This window comes from Gasterosteus aculeatus, chromosome X (genome assembly GCF_964276395.1).
Source record: "Gasterosteus aculeatus chromosome X, fGasAcu3.hap1.1, whole genome shotgun sequence".
Lineage (NCBI taxonomy): Eukaryota > Metazoa > Chordata > Actinopteri > Perciformes > Gasterosteidae > Gasterosteus > Gasterosteus aculeatus.
The window spans coordinates 15771059-15785213 of NC_135698.1; the positions used below are offsets into that span (position 1 = coordinate 15771059).

General features: G+C 44.4%; 2 protein-coding genes across 4 annotated transcripts; one reads left to right on the forward strand and one right to left on the reverse strand.

Annotated features, from left to right (window-relative positions):
- Window positions 1–213: 213 nt before the first annotated feature.
- LOC120809249 (cytosolic 5'-nucleotidase 1A) lies at window positions 214–3168 on the reverse strand. Its single transcript, XM_040162925.2, has 6 exons — window positions 2927–3168; window positions 2125–2229; window positions 1870–1999; window positions 1447–1569; window positions 1068–1192; window positions 214–978 (listed from the first exon to the last, which is right to left on the reverse strand). The coding sequence occupies exons 1-6, from the start codon at window positions 2960–2962 to the stop codon at window positions 733–735; spliced, it is 765 nt and encodes a 254-aa protein (XP_040018859.2). The 5' UTR covers window positions 2963–3168; the 3' UTR covers window positions 214–732.
- Window positions 3168–14088, forward strand: LOC120809247 (GRAM domain-containing protein 4). 3 transcript variants are annotated; one of them, XM_040162923.2, is made up of 19 exons: window positions 3168–3518; window positions 4590–4847; window positions 5166–5271; window positions 5890–6010; window positions 6093–6160; window positions 6426–6558; window positions 6647–6672; window positions 6788–6879; window positions 7041–7132; window positions 7345–7393; window positions 7854–7925; window positions 8020–8063; window positions 8269–8378; window positions 8453–8607; window positions 9412–9559; window positions 9709–9802; window positions 10379–10469; window positions 11019–11087; window positions 11249–14088. In XM_040162923.2, exons 2-19 carry the CDS (start codon window positions 4662–4664, stop codon window positions 11354–11356), a joined length of 1764 nt encoding a protein of 587 aa, XP_040018857.1. In that variant the 5' UTR covers window positions 3168–3518; window positions 4590–4661; the 3' UTR covers window positions 11357–14088. The 3 variants fall into 3 exon arrangements, with proteins under 3 accessions (XP_040018857.1, XP_040018855.1, XP_040018856.1); XM_040162921.2 differs by having other exon boundaries at window positions 3184–3541; XM_040162922.2 differs by having other exon boundaries at window positions 3199–3452.
- Window positions 14089–14155: the final 67 nt, after the last annotated feature.

Sequence of the window (14155 nt, forward strand, 5' to 3'; positions counted from 1 at the left end):
ATACATGGGACTTAATAAAGCAGATTTTGATTCCCAGAATAATCCTGTTGTTTCTTTAAGGATCCCTATAAACTTCTCAAGGACCTCTGCTGCCTTTTCAAGGACCTTTGAACCTTCTTAAAAGGCCAAAAATCCAGTTGTTTGTCTTAAACTCTGTTTATACTGACAGGTGTTCCGTGCTTCTATCTGCTTAACCTTTGTAAACACCACAACTTTTTGAGATTTGTACATTTTAATACAAATATCCCATTTCAGGACTTTGGCAGCGCTAACATCCAACAGGCAAAGTAACAGAACGTTTCCACATTTACAAACTGGAGCATTAAGACTCAAAAGTCCAACACAACGAGTTTAGTAGCATTACATTTCTCATCAATAACAGATTTAAAGAAATAATGGAGTTAATTACAGTGCAAAGCCGTTTTTTTTTTAAATCACCCAGGTTTACTGATAACATCTGATTAAGGGAGCTGAAATGAAAAAACAAAACAAAGAGTCATCACACAAGATATACAAACCACTACTCTGTGCCAGTGTCCAAGCTTGTGGTTGAAATTTTGGTGGTGGGCGGGGCTTAGCTGTACATCAGTTGTCACCGGATTGGCTCAACGAGCTGAAACCATTCCTGAACTTCGGTTCATTCTGACAGTTTGGCGACTTGTTTCAAAGACACAGTGGAGCTTTTGTGAGGCCATGTGACCGCACCCCCCCGCACGACCTCTCATGATGTCATCAGTCTTCCAGGTCAATGACGCCGTCGCCCAGCAGGAAGTGAGGTCGCAGCAGCGACAGGATGGGGCCCCGCGGGGCCCCGGCCAGACAGTACGCCTCGTCCACGCTCAGGCCGCGGGACCTCAGCGTCTGCAGGGCCACGCCGCAGCTCTTGCTGCCGCCGCTGGACGTCACCAGGACGATGCTGAGGGGGCTGCCCGACACGCCGAACCGCCCCCGCATCTCGCCGAGCCGTGCTGAGAAACTCTGCGGAGCCGGAACGCCAACTACGCTTAAAACCACCCCACAGCTGTGTGAGCCAAGATGACATTGTGACATAATGCCGCCGTGAGTACCTGAGCGGCCCCTCGGCTTGCCGGCACCGGGTCGCAGTCAGGACGGACGATGGCGTCCCCGCACAACATCACTCGGAGCGACTCTGACGGAGCTTCCTGCCGGCCGAGCAGCGCCGAGAGAACACCTGGACCAACAACATTCATACATCACGACCACTGTACGGATGAAAAGGCTTTCAGCACTAAAGGAATACATTTCTACAGGAATCACTCACTCCGTGAATTGAAGTTAACGAGGGCCGCGTTTTAACAACAAAACCATGTAGAACTATACAATGTACTAATTACATTGACAAAAGCTGGCTTTGAGATTTATTGCTAAAAAGGTTGTAACTGTGGTTAGCAAGTTCAACTAAAAGAGGAAAAGAAAACTACCGACCTTTCTGTGACACCTGCAGCGCCTCGTCTCTGTCCGTCGAGAGGAAAAGCTGCACGTTATTTACCACTAAAGTCTCGACCAAATCCTCCCGGCTGGAAAAGCAGAACCGGCCGACTTCAAGACCTGAAAACAGAGCGACGACGACATCAAGAAAGAAAGTCCTCAACAAAACCCTGATCAGCTGCTGGGTGCGACCCGTCGCTGATGGTTAAAAGTTAGAATGGCATAATCTGGTGATCACGACGACGGTTAAAGTTAGATTACGGTAATCTCTAGAAATGATGGTGCAAATCAGATTATCTTCATATCTGGTGCTGCTGCTGAGGTTGTTTAATTACAGTAATGACTGGTGCTGCCTATAATGATGAAGGTTAAACTACCGTAATGACTGATGCTGCCTATAATGAATGAAGGTTGAATTACCGTAATGACTGGTGCTGCTGATGATGCGGGAGCTCTGCTGCTGGCTGTCGGTGGCGATCAGGACGACATCAAACAGCAGCGACTCAGCGGGATTCTTCTCCAGCAGACGTTCGTTCACTTTCTGCAGCGACTGATTTAGCAACCAAATGAAAAAGGTTCCTTTAGAGCTCCCATCTGGTGCAATTCTATATTATTCTCATTGTCTACACGTAACAACCGCAGTGAAGAGTTTAAAATGTTTTTTTCGATTCTGACCTGCAGCAACGGGAAAGCCACGCCCATTCCGTACACATCACCAGCTGCGGCATCAAACACCGCGCGAGTCGTTACCGCGACAACAAGTGCACGATCAGCATCTTTCTGCAGTGGGGACACAAAACCTGCATTAACCTACATAATTACTTCTACTTTTATGAACAGTTTTTTTCCAATTCGTACCGGTAACCCGCTTCACGGGACTACAGCCCAATCCCACCCAAATATTACATTTTGTCGACAAGCAGTAAAAGAGCCTGAAAGAGTTTCACGTCAGAGTAAAAAGTATTCAATAGACTCTCAATTGTAAATACTATTTTTGGACGTTGTCATGGTGACGTGACATGTGGGAGAAAAGTGCCATTCCGTTCATATTCACCATTTAAAGCCTTCAACCACTGAGCAGGTGATGTCAGATATGTCCCTGAGGGGTCAGAGGAGACAATGGGATTGGGCCTATGTTTTAAACTTTAGAATTGGGTTTCTACCACTCGGAGGGATGTTTTAAAGCTAAAACAGTACAAATTTTAACTCACGTATCAGCTGAAATTGCCAGTAAACCCCGAGGCGTCGAGGTATACGATTTACGCGATGTTTTAAAAGAAAATGAGGAAGTCAATAAACAATAAAATAGGTGGTTATTTAAATGTAGTATGGAGGGAGAACCTGACAAATGGCACAAAAAACAGCGTGTTCTATTTGATATTAGCCAGAGCAGGATTAGTAGTTCCGCGAGTTGTGTGAACCGTCTTTGACGAGGAGACAGTCCGTAGAAAGAACACCCTGCTCAGGTGAGTGTTACCTGTTTCACGTCGGTGTTCTGGACCGTGGAGACCATTTCCACCTCTTAGCTGAAACAATGCAGTATATGAAGAGTCTTGATATCTGAATCCATCAACACGTCTTAACGCAGTCACTCCCGCTGGACGGGCTGTTAAAATAAGTTCTTAACAGTGCCACCGGAAACAGAGAAGCGCCCCTACTCAAGGTTCCGGCCACAAAGGTTCCGCCTGAGTCCCCCTCGGACGTTCTCTTTGAGAGCGCAACGTGATGGCGTCACTTCCGTGTTTGTTTGCCGCCGGCGACCCCGCCCACAGCAGAGATTATTTTGACAGGTAGGCACAGACGGATCGCTTCGTCCTTTAATTTAGCTGATTTTTTACCCCCTAAAGACCTGCGCAGCTGGACTGAGGACCCCGGATAGAGACGGGAGGTGGTCTGCAGCGGGGCTGAGAGGAGCGGGCTCCGGTTTGGAGCGGGTTTGGGAATCGGTCCGCACCGTTGGAAAGAACAGAAGGAGGGAAAGTTTGCCTCGGCTTCAGTTCACGGTGATACACCCTTCCTCTCTTACCTTGCCTCCTCGCCTTGTTCCCTCGACACCTCGGTCCTCCACGGTGGGTCCGAAGGAGACCTCACGGTAGCGCTACTTTATTTGAGTCTTTATTCACTTTACAGTTTTTCAGTCCAAGTAAAGCCACGTATGTCGAGATTTGTTGGTTGTCTGTGAGGATCTGAAGGACGAAGTATTCTTTTGTTTGGAGAAAACACAATCTTCCTTCGTCAGATAAATAAACTCTTTGAAGAGACACCACCAAAGACATTATGATCTCATAGAATATGATCCATTCATGTAGATTAAACTAACCGGATATCATCGAGTTAATATTATGTATATAAATGCATTGTACATGCGTACATACATACATAAGTATAACACAAGAGAATTGTAAGACAATTGATTTTTATTTTCACACATTTTGCCCATTCAAAAAAATTTCATTTTGACTTAATTACAGGATCTATTTGCCTCTTCTCTCTGTCAGTGGCTTTAAAATAACTTTAAAATGATGTTGTTCAACCCTGTTGCTATGACAGCAGACCGCCCAACAATAAGTGTCTCGCGGGCGGAGCAGAAGCCGTCGGACCGGTCGGTCCTGATGTCCACACAGTTGGTAGAAGGTGGCGTGATTTAAACTCTGACGTGCGTATAGATTATTGCACGGTAACGAGCACATGCACGATGTCTTCCATAAGGCTAGCAGCCGGTTAGCTTAGCTTAGCATAATGACGGCTGAAGGTAATATAATATATAATCGAATGAGATGATAATGACAGAGGCAATAAAACACACCCCTAAAGCTGCTCATAAAACATTAAATTGTTTGTTTAATACATTTTTAGACTGAAATGAAATTGTCAATTTACGGCGGCCATGCTGGAATGGTGGAGCAGTTGCCAGGCAACCAGTGGAAGACTTAATTTAGAAAAAAATACACATTTATTTTACTGCTGTTTCACCAAAAGTTAGAATTAGATAATGCCTCATTCGCACATTGTCACATTTAATCTCAGACAAAATATTTTTTTCTTAATGTGAATAACCAGTCTGGGGATCTCCACCTTTAACAAGCTAGAAGATTGGACCTTTTCTCATTGTTCCTCCTTCCTCTGTGTCGCCTCTGCAGGGCGGCTGAGGGTCATGTTCAGATAGAGACCGGCTCCACGCCCCACCCCCCCTCACCCTGCACCCCGCCACCATGCGGAAGCACCTGGACCGGATCCGGTTCCGGGGCCAGAGGCGGGACGAGTTCCTGGATCTGGCCGATTCGCCCAATACGTCCGACACGGAATGCACCGAGGAGGTCGTGATCAAACCGCGACTCGCCGCCAGGGAGGCGGAGGAGCTGAGGGAGGCGGAGTCAGAGCAGCAGGGTGAAGCGCCGGTACGTGCGAGGAAAACACACAAGCAACAACGCTGACAAGGCAGATTTGTTATTTATGTGCAGCTGGATTCTGTCATGTGTTCTGGTGGGAACGGCAGATAAATGCGTCCTCCTGACGTTGGAGCAGCAGGTCACTGTTGAATCTGCCCAGTGGAGCTCGTTTTAGCTGCTTTATATTCACTAAGCTAGTTTAGTGGTTCCCAACCTGTGGTTCGAGCCCTTCCAAACGGTCGGCCAGAAGGGTCGTGAGATGATTAATGGGATACTAGTTTATTATTATTGCTGTTTAACGTTTCTCTGTGTGTGCTCTCTGCCCAGGCCGGTCCGGCGACGTTTTCTGGGGGTCTCCAAGACGACTCGAGGACGGATCTCAATGAGGTGAAAGGTCACCTAGAAATCGCTCTGTTGGAGAAACACTTCCTGCGTGAGTATTTGATGCTGGAGACTCACCGCGTGTTTGTGTTCATCTGATTGGGGAAACCATCCTTAGAATTGTTCCATTGTCGAGTCGCTGCGGACAGACGCCGATGAAACGGTTTCTCTACCTTTTCCTCATCTTCAGTGCATTCAATTCTGAGATTGTATTTTGAATACAACCCCTTAGAATCCGTCCGACCAATCAGAGCCCAAATGGCTTCTGTAGTAAAATGAAGTGTCTTTATCTGTCAAACAGCACACTAGCATGCTGTGTAATCCGTCAATATCTGTCCCTCACCTTTATTTAACACACACACACACACACACTCTCTTATTTTTGTGACACTTTCCAACGTTTACATTCCTGGCATTTATTTATTTAACAATTTGATGATTTTGATGATAATTGTGCTTTTACTCGACTAGATGGAGCGTTATTTCTTGTTACACCTTTGCAAGCCCTCACAGACTGAAAGACAGACAGAAAGACCCTGAGGGTTCAAGCCTTAGGGTTCAGGGCTCAGGGGTAAAGGGGGCCACCGGGATCGGGGCGCAGACATCACCCAGCAGACGAGGAGAGAGAGCCGTGGGCGGAGCTGCTCACTGGCCTCCGCCTGTGTTTCAGAGGAGGAGCTGCGGAAGCTCAGAGAGGAGTCCAACGTGGACGCCCTGCGGCAGGAGCTGGAGAGGGAGCGCAGCAAGTGCGCCGAGCTGGAGCAGAAGATCGGCGACGTGGTGAAGCCCAGGTCTTTGTTTCGTTCAAACAAACTTTATTAGTTGAGCTTGTTTGGGGACGTTGTTCTGACGTGGTCCTCTATCGCTTCTCAGACTTGAAGACTCGCCTTCTGAGACGCGTAAAGCCCCGCCCCCTCCTGCACCGTCCTCCACCAGCACAGGTGATCTTTCCTAAGCTTTTTAATAGGTAATTAATTAATGTAACTAAATTAACATTCTAGATGCCGGACCTTCAATAGTAACACAGTATTAGTACATTTTCTAACGTAAAGGATCTAAATACTTCCTCCACCAGAGTAACATCCACAGTGGAATTTATTTCAATATAGTTTGTGTTTTATTTCTGTGTTTTGGGTGGTTCCAGACCTCCGTGTATAAACTTGGATAAGAGCGCTAACGTGCTAACAGCTCCTCTCCCATCCTCAGACAAGCAGAAGGACACATTGAGCGACAGCTTCCTGAAGTGGCTCTATGAGCGCTGCGGCGTTTACATCGAGGACTTCCGCTTCCAGCCGGAAGAGCAGACGGTGGACACGGAGGAGCCGCTAAGCGCCAAGAGGTGACGAAGGCCCCCCCCCCCTCCGCAGCTTTTAACACAGCCGTTTGTATTGTGTTCAAGCTAAAGTCTGTGCGTTTCTGCTCCGCAGGTTGACTGAAAACATGAGACGCCTCAGTGAGTTTTTCTTCACCAATTGTACCTTAAAGGAAAGGCGTTTGGGTGGTAGGGGGGAGGATGCGCTTCTGTCGCGATGAATTCTCGATCTGTGTGATTGGTCCGTTGTTTCCAGAGCGAGGATTCAAACCTCTGACCAATTTCAAGAGGAACCTTACTGCCTTATCCAGCTGGAACTCCGTCTACACGTCGGCCATCGCCTTCATTGTGAGTCCAACACGCACGCACACACGTGACAAAGAAACTAGAATGTTAATTGTATGATGATCATACAACGGCATAATGTTTGTATTGTTTGGGAAGAAAACCGCAGGGTTGTCTGCTTCATCGGACAAAGAATGTAATTTTGTTTTGTGTGTTCTGCACAGGTCTACATGTATGCGGCGTGGCACGGCTGGGCCGTCCCGATGTTCCTGTTTCTCGCCATCCTGCGCCTCTCCTTGAATTGTCTCATTGCCAGGTCAGTCCAAGCCCCGCCCCCTTAGGCGGGCACACACACACACACACACGCACACTCGCGCACACACACTGTGATCCGCGCTCTCCACACATCAACATCCTTCTTCCGGTGAAGCTCCGGTGAAAGTTTACACTTGAATATATAGATATGTCGTGAGTGAGCAATACTGTCATGTATTTTACCTGTGTGTTCCCATGATGCATTGCTCTCAGAGGCTGGAGGATCCAGTGGAGCATCGTACCTGAAGTGTCAGAGCCAGTGGTGAGAAAACTTCTTTACTCTTGTTTTAAATCTTTCTAATTTTATCTTAAAACTAAGTTTTACTACTTACAGTACAATATGTTGGTACCTTTTATATAGTACATTTAAGTATTTCTATATCGTGTAACTTAACTTTACCACATATCAGAGGCAAATACTGTACTTTTTACTTCACTGATTTAAATGTACACGTTTATTTACAAGTTCATTTGTAAGTTAGTGGTTCTGCACAGCTGCCCAGGTGTTTGTTTGCTCCGACTTAAATATGTGAAACAAGATGTCAGTCAAACAGTTTGGACTCGCCCACATAAGGACTAATTAGACAGGAGAAATAAAAACTTAATATATATAAAAAGAATATATGTTCAGTGGTCTTTAGAATATAGCAAGATTTATAATAATCATACGATCAAAAAAAAGATACCTGACAGGTGATTGACAGGTCTGCCCCGCTTCACAGGAGCCTCCCAAGGAAGACCTCACAGTGTCTGAGAAGTTCACGCTGGTTCTGGACGTTGCTCAGAAAGCTCAGGTGAGACGTGACTGAGAAGCCCAGAGGCTGTGAGTCGCCGTGTCGGACCTACAGGCCGATTAAACAATGTTGTTTGTTTGTTTGCATCATGCAGAATCTGTTTGGGAAGATGGCAAACATCCTGGAGAAAATAAAGAAGTGAGTTTTTCTGCGCACACTTTGTTTCAGGTGAGTTCATGGTCCATCCAGAGGACTTTGATAACGTGTGTGTGTGTGTGTGTGTGTGTGTGTGTGTGTGTGTGTGTGTGTGTGTGTGTGTGTGTGTGTGTGTGTGTGTGTGTGTGTGTGTGTGTGTGTGTGTGTGTGTGTGTGTGCGCGCGCGTGTGTCTGCGCGTGTGCGCAGTCTGTTCATGTGGGTGCAGCCAGAGTTGACTCAGAAGCTGTACGTTGGTCTGTGGCTGGCCTTCATCTCCTCCTGCCTGCTGCCGTTCAAACTGCTGGGATTCATCATAGGTACGAATAGGTTTTGTACCACGATAACACAAATATGTCATTCAATTTGTGACTAGCGTCCTCCTCCTCCTCAGGTGTGTACGCAGGTATAAAGTTCTTCATCATCGACTTCATCTTTAAGAGTTGCCCCAAGCTGAGGCAGCGCTTCGACACGCCTTACATCATCTGGACCCACCTGCCCACCGACCTGCAGCTGAAGGAGCGCGGCGGCACCACGTTAAGCAGACGGGTCAGTCCCAACTCTCTGAACCCCCCCCCCCCCCCCCCCCCCCCAGAACCCCCCGAGGGCTCAGGTGACACCTGGTAATAAACCGGTCCCACTGGGTGATCTATGGTTTGCGTTTCAGTTCTGTTGTTTTTTCTCTTTCTCTCAGCTGTCTGAGTGTGAACAGGTAGGGTGGGGGTGTTTTGTGTGTGTGTTAATTAGATATGTAGAATGTATACTTGCATCCCTGATTGTATCCAATCAGCTGTTGTTATCACAGTAATAGTCCAACCTTTCCTGTAGCGCCTCCTGTGGGACGAATGTTGGATCAGATCCTACTTGAATTAATACGCTTTTATGCTGTTTTTTACGAACTTCTTCTCAAGGTTTTTGTTCTTAGCTCAATTTTCAATTTGTGCATTTCTGCTTCAGGTTTCACTTTACAATTGTTTGAAGCAAATGCAACAAACATTTAACCATAAGACTTTTCTGACTTTCTAACAAGGTTTAAACCAGGATTTCTGTACCTTTTTTCTATAGGTTAAATCGCAGTATTTCTGAATGATTGTTGGTTCTTTCCTCTAGCGCCATGTTTGTTCAGTTTAGTTCCACTACTTGTAAGACTCTCAGAATCAGTATGTGTTACCAAAAGACACAAAGTGGAATCTCTAATCCCAAACATCTGTGTTGACATCTGGACAGGTGAGTCCTCGACTCTCGACTGCCGCTTCGCTCTCTGACCCTTTTGTACTCTGGATTCTACCGTAGTGCTGCTGGGTTCCTAATCCAGTAACCCCCCCCCCCCCCCCTTTCTGTCCACCTGTCCAGGTGACTGTAACGGCCGGCCGAGGCAGCCTCGGCGCCGCAGCTCCTGTGGGCGTCAGCCGGGACGAGGACGGAGGACGATACTCCAGCACCAAGAGAGGAGCTTTCCACGAAGTCTTCAGCCTGCCGGAGAGCGAGCGTCCTCTGACAGGTGTCAATTCTACCGAATTACTTATTCACTCATGTGCCTTCCTTTTTAAAACGTGACTAAAACCCATGTAATGAGTCAAAGAACCCAGCCCCCCCCCGAATGTCCAGAAGCTTCCTGTTGTCTTGATGCTTGTTTCTGTGTCGTCTCAGTGTGCGAGAGCGGCTGGCGCTGCTGCCTCATCAACAGAGACCGGAAGACGCCGACGGACTACATCCGCAACGGGTACCTCTACGTCACCGAGAAGTGAGGCTCGCACCTCAGCACACGTGTTCATCCAAATAAATGTTTCGGGTTGGGAGTCCACCGGCAGGTCGTGTTTAGACAAAGCGAGGCAGAGACGTGTCCGTGCGAGTTTAGAATATGTCAAAATGAGCGAAAGATATGTGCTCGCTGTGAGATTTTATCAATGTACCTCCTCCAATGCGAGGAGCTTAGTGGGAGACGAGGGCGAAGAGTACGTTACATTTAGCTGATGCTTTTATCCAAAGCGACTTACATTGCATTTTTAACCTATGGATTTTTACATTTGCCCGGGTAACAGTTAGGGGTTGGGTTTATTGCTCAGGGACACTTTGACATGGGACATGGAGCAATTTGGGGTTTGAACCAGCACACCTGCTCTACTCCACGCGCCACGGTCGCCGATCAAATCTACGGTCTGGGAGGCCCCATAAATAGAGGCTCCATAGATAGAAGTACTAGTAGTTGAATCGGGGATCCGTGGCCCAAAGTTCGTCCGAAGATGTCAAAGCTCCTCCACTCTCATCATATAAAGAACTCATTCATGCTGAACCCTGCAGCTCTGATTTGTCTCCTCAGTTATCTGTGCTTCGAGAGCTCCAGCTCCAGATCCGGATCCTCCAAGAGGAACAAAGTCATAAAACTGCTGGACGTCATCGACATCCAGAAGGTGCTCACCTTTGTGTGGAACTCATCTATGTTTATCGCTACATCATTCCCAGTTTATTTATTGTGTAACCATGTTTTTCCTCTGGGATTTATTTTGTTTGTTTTTGTTATTTTAGCCCTCAGGCTTCTTTTATGAGCATCTAAAAAAGACATTTGGGAATCTACTAATAAAGGAGATGAGGGGGAAAACATTTGAGAAAAATCTTCCCCAGAGGCTGCAGGATTATTAAATATAGTATTATTATTCATTCAAGCTATTTCACCAACCAGTCAGGAGAAAGTAAAGCACATTCCAGACCTGCAGTGTGAAGAACACCGCTGTCATTGTTAGTAAACAAACTGTTGGTTATTGCTGATGCACAACGAAATTAAGGGAATTCAGAGTTATTAGAGTAGAATTAGAGTTAAGGGCTTCTGTCTCCAAAGTAAATCATCTGTTGTTACTTTTAACAACTAGAAAGAATCAGAAGATCTTTCTCTCTTAATTAATTTGACGACGTCAATTGGTGACCATATGTTTGCTTGATGCTGTTTGTCTCCTGTCACTCAGTACAAAGTTTTGTCCGTGCTGCCTGGATCCGGGATGGGCATCTCCATCGCGACGCCATCCACACAAAAGGTGAGAGTTAGAACATAATAAACAAAAAGGGGACACCTTCACACTGCTTTCTTTCAGCTCTGTATGTTCAGCACGTGTTGTCTGACTTCATCAATACAGATTGATTGATTGATTGATGATTGTTCTTGAGTCAATGACCCTCGGTTCCCCTCCGCTCTCAGCCCATGGTGTTCGGAGCGATGATCCACAGAGACGAGGCCTTCGACGCCATCCTTACCCAGTACATGAAGATCCTCAACAGGAGTCCAACCACCAGCCATGAGATATAGCAACAGCTTTACAAATCGGCTGCGTTTTCACACACATGCACACACGCACACACACAGATACTGGAATGGTTTCACTGTGTTCATCAGTGACGACTTTAAATAGCTGTTGATTTTAGTTTGGGCCACACTCACCTGATCCGGGCTGCCAACCAACTGCCGATTTCCTGCCGGGATCCACAGTGTCACAGGATCCGGACGGTTAGCTTTGCGGTGATCCTTAGGGCTACTTGTTAATCGCCTGCATAGACTAATAGAGACCCGGGTAAATATTTTGAGGAGGGTGCCTTTTACTACAACCTCACACTTGATGAATTCAGTATAAAGGAGAATTTGTTCCCTGTTTAATGTCCATAAGTGTTTTTCCTTTTTCTTAATTATATCCCTGTTAAGCTGCAAAACTTCCTGCACAGATCCTTCACATTAAAAGTCCTCAAAGGGCACATACCTCCTTTTACTTGGAAGGTTTTTAATGTGAAACATGAGCTATGAAAGGAGCTTTTCTACATTCAAGTTCAATCAGCTTGTTGAGGCTCGGTTTGATTTCAGCTCAAGACATTCACATCACACAGTGGGAATTGACTACTCTATCAGCATTTGTGAGGATAGATTCATCATTGAAGTCACTTTCATTTCCATTCTTATTTAAAGCTTTGCCAATGTGAGAATTTTCTAAAGTGCTGTTTGTTTTATGCATCATTGCGAACTGAATACCTCTCAGGTTGGGACTGTTAATACCATAACACAGATGAAAATCACTTGCATGTTAATTTTAAAGACCTAAATCTCTCTTTGGCTTCACATAGGGGTAAAAGTAAAACGAAAATGTTTTAAATTTAAGGTGCTCTGAAAAGTAGAACAACAACTGAGAAAGTAGGGAAATGGTCCGGAGCATATCAATTCAATTACTCCCAAAATAATCAGTTTACAATGATTTATAATACCGTAGGCCTACTTACTTTCTGGATGACATGTCAGTTACACTTACATGTTTCAGTGTTTTTTTTACTTAATAACAATTTCAATCTGTTCAACAGTATTAACAGATTTTTAAACTTCCTTCATTTACATTAGTGTCTTCAGGGATTTGTAAAAACGTATTCATTTTATGCCGCTGTATTGTACTTAGCAGCTTAGCCTACAGTCCGTTAATATTATGGTATGTTTGTTATGTGGTGGTAAGCGATGGTTTGTGTTCTATTGTTCTATAGCATTTAATGTGAACCACAGAATTAACCTCAACCTAATTTTCTGTCTCAGTTAAAAGCTAAAGCTACCAATGTTACTTTAGTGTAGCTCTTATGTTTCAGCTAAAAGCTAACAATGTAAACCACTTGACAGATACTTCAGTGTAGCGCTTTTAGGTTTTAGCTAAAAGCTAAAGCTAACAATGTAAACCATTTGAAAGGTACTTCAGTGTAGCGCTTTTAGGTTTTAGCTAAAAGCTAAAGCTAACAATGTAAACCATTTGAAAGGTACTTCAGTGTAGCGCTTTTGTGTTTTAGCTTAAAGCTAACAATGTAAACCACTTAGTTACTTCAGTGCGCTTTTATGTTTTAGCTAAAAAAACAAATTCAAACCACTAAATTTATGAAATGTAATTGTTTTTTTCGGTTAGGGCTTTAGCTTTCTTTCCCAACCAATACTTTAAAGCCACATATTAACATCCAATATCAACACATTATAATATCACAATTTGTTTCTGCTTCAGCTTTTCTCTTAGCCTGAAGTGTGATGAATAAAGCTAAACAATTTAAAAAACACAATGAGCTGAAAGGTTTCACAGTTCAGTTGACGTCATTAAATATTATTAAACAATATTTATTCAAACGGTGTGAATTACTAGGCTTAAAACATCAGATTTTTCAAAATGGAATCTAGTTCTTCTAACTTCTAACTAACGATGTTTTCTTGACCTTTCTAACTTTGAATATGGAAACAACTTGGAAGCTACCAAGACGACGTGTTGTATTTTATTGCGTAAACCTGTCAGCGTTTATTCAAATGTAATGAATGACAAGCCGTTCACAAGAACTTAAGTTATTCACAAATTTATTTTCTATTTATTTTGACACTTGAATGCAGCACAAATGTCAAAATGCTAACTGAAGCGAAACTAAATGAGGCCGTAAAACAGATTTTTTTCCAAATTTTTTCCAAACATAGTTCGGAGACGGCAAGTGTTATAGGATGAAAACAGAGCTAATTTGTTGCCAGCATTTTAAAGTTTTAGTAAAACATTTGAATCTAAATAAGCAGACGAGATCGTTTTTTTAGTTTTTGAATAAATTAACAAAGCCACTTTTTTTTTTGCACTCTGATGGTGTTTGCTGGCCGGTTAAAGGGCCGTGTACATTTTATAATCGTGTGTCTGTAGCCGCTCGTCGTCACGTGTATCAACTATTAACTGTCAGTCAGAAGGCTGTCACACCAGCATTTATTACTTGGTCGTTGCCAAGTATTTTAGTCTTTTGTAGTTTTGGATTTTGTTCCTTATAAAAAAAAAGCTTTCTTTCTATATATTCAGTATACAGTTATTAACGCCACATTGCCTCATTTAGAGTTTGTGCTTTATGCGCTTCCTGTTTCACTTCAGTTCCAGTTCTTCTTCTGTTTGTTTTGTGGTTTATCAGGTTTCATTTCCACCCGACCATTTTTGATTTAATGGTTTTATAAAATGGAGTCAATGTACAAATAGTTTTTTTTTTTAATAAAGTAATTTCTGCTGTTAAAAAGTGATACTTGACACTTTTTTTTTTTAAGTCAGTAAAATCAAATGTCACAGTCTCTCCCGTGTCGGTT

Excerpts from the sequence above, each read along its gene's own strand:
- LOC120809249 (XM_040162925.2), bottom strand. The coding sequence starts at position 2,962 with ATGGTCTCCACGGTCCAGAACACCGACGTGAAACAG. Across the intron at positions 1,570-1,869 it reads CAGCAGCACCAGTCATTACG|GTCTTGAAGTCGGCCGGTTC; the intron begins GTAATTCAACCT and ends CTCTGTTTTCAG. Across the intron at positions 1,193-1,446 it reads GCTGCAGGTGTCACAGAAAG|GTGTTCTCTCGGCGCTGCTC; the intron begins GTCGGTAGTTTT and ends TTGTTGGTCCAG.
- LOC120809247 (XM_040162923.2), top strand. The coding sequence starts at position 4,662 with ATGCGGAAGCACCTGGACCGGATCCGGTTCCGGGGCCAGAGGCGGGAC. Across the intron at positions 4,848-5,165 it reads AGCAGCAGGGTGAAGCGCCG|GCCGGTCCGGCGACGTTTTC; the intron begins GTACGTGCGAGG and ends CTCTCTGCCCAG. Across the intron at positions 8,608-9,411 it reads GCACCACGTTAAGCAGACGG|GTGACTGTAACGGCCGGCCG; the intron begins GTCAGTCCCAAC and ends CCACCTGTCCAG.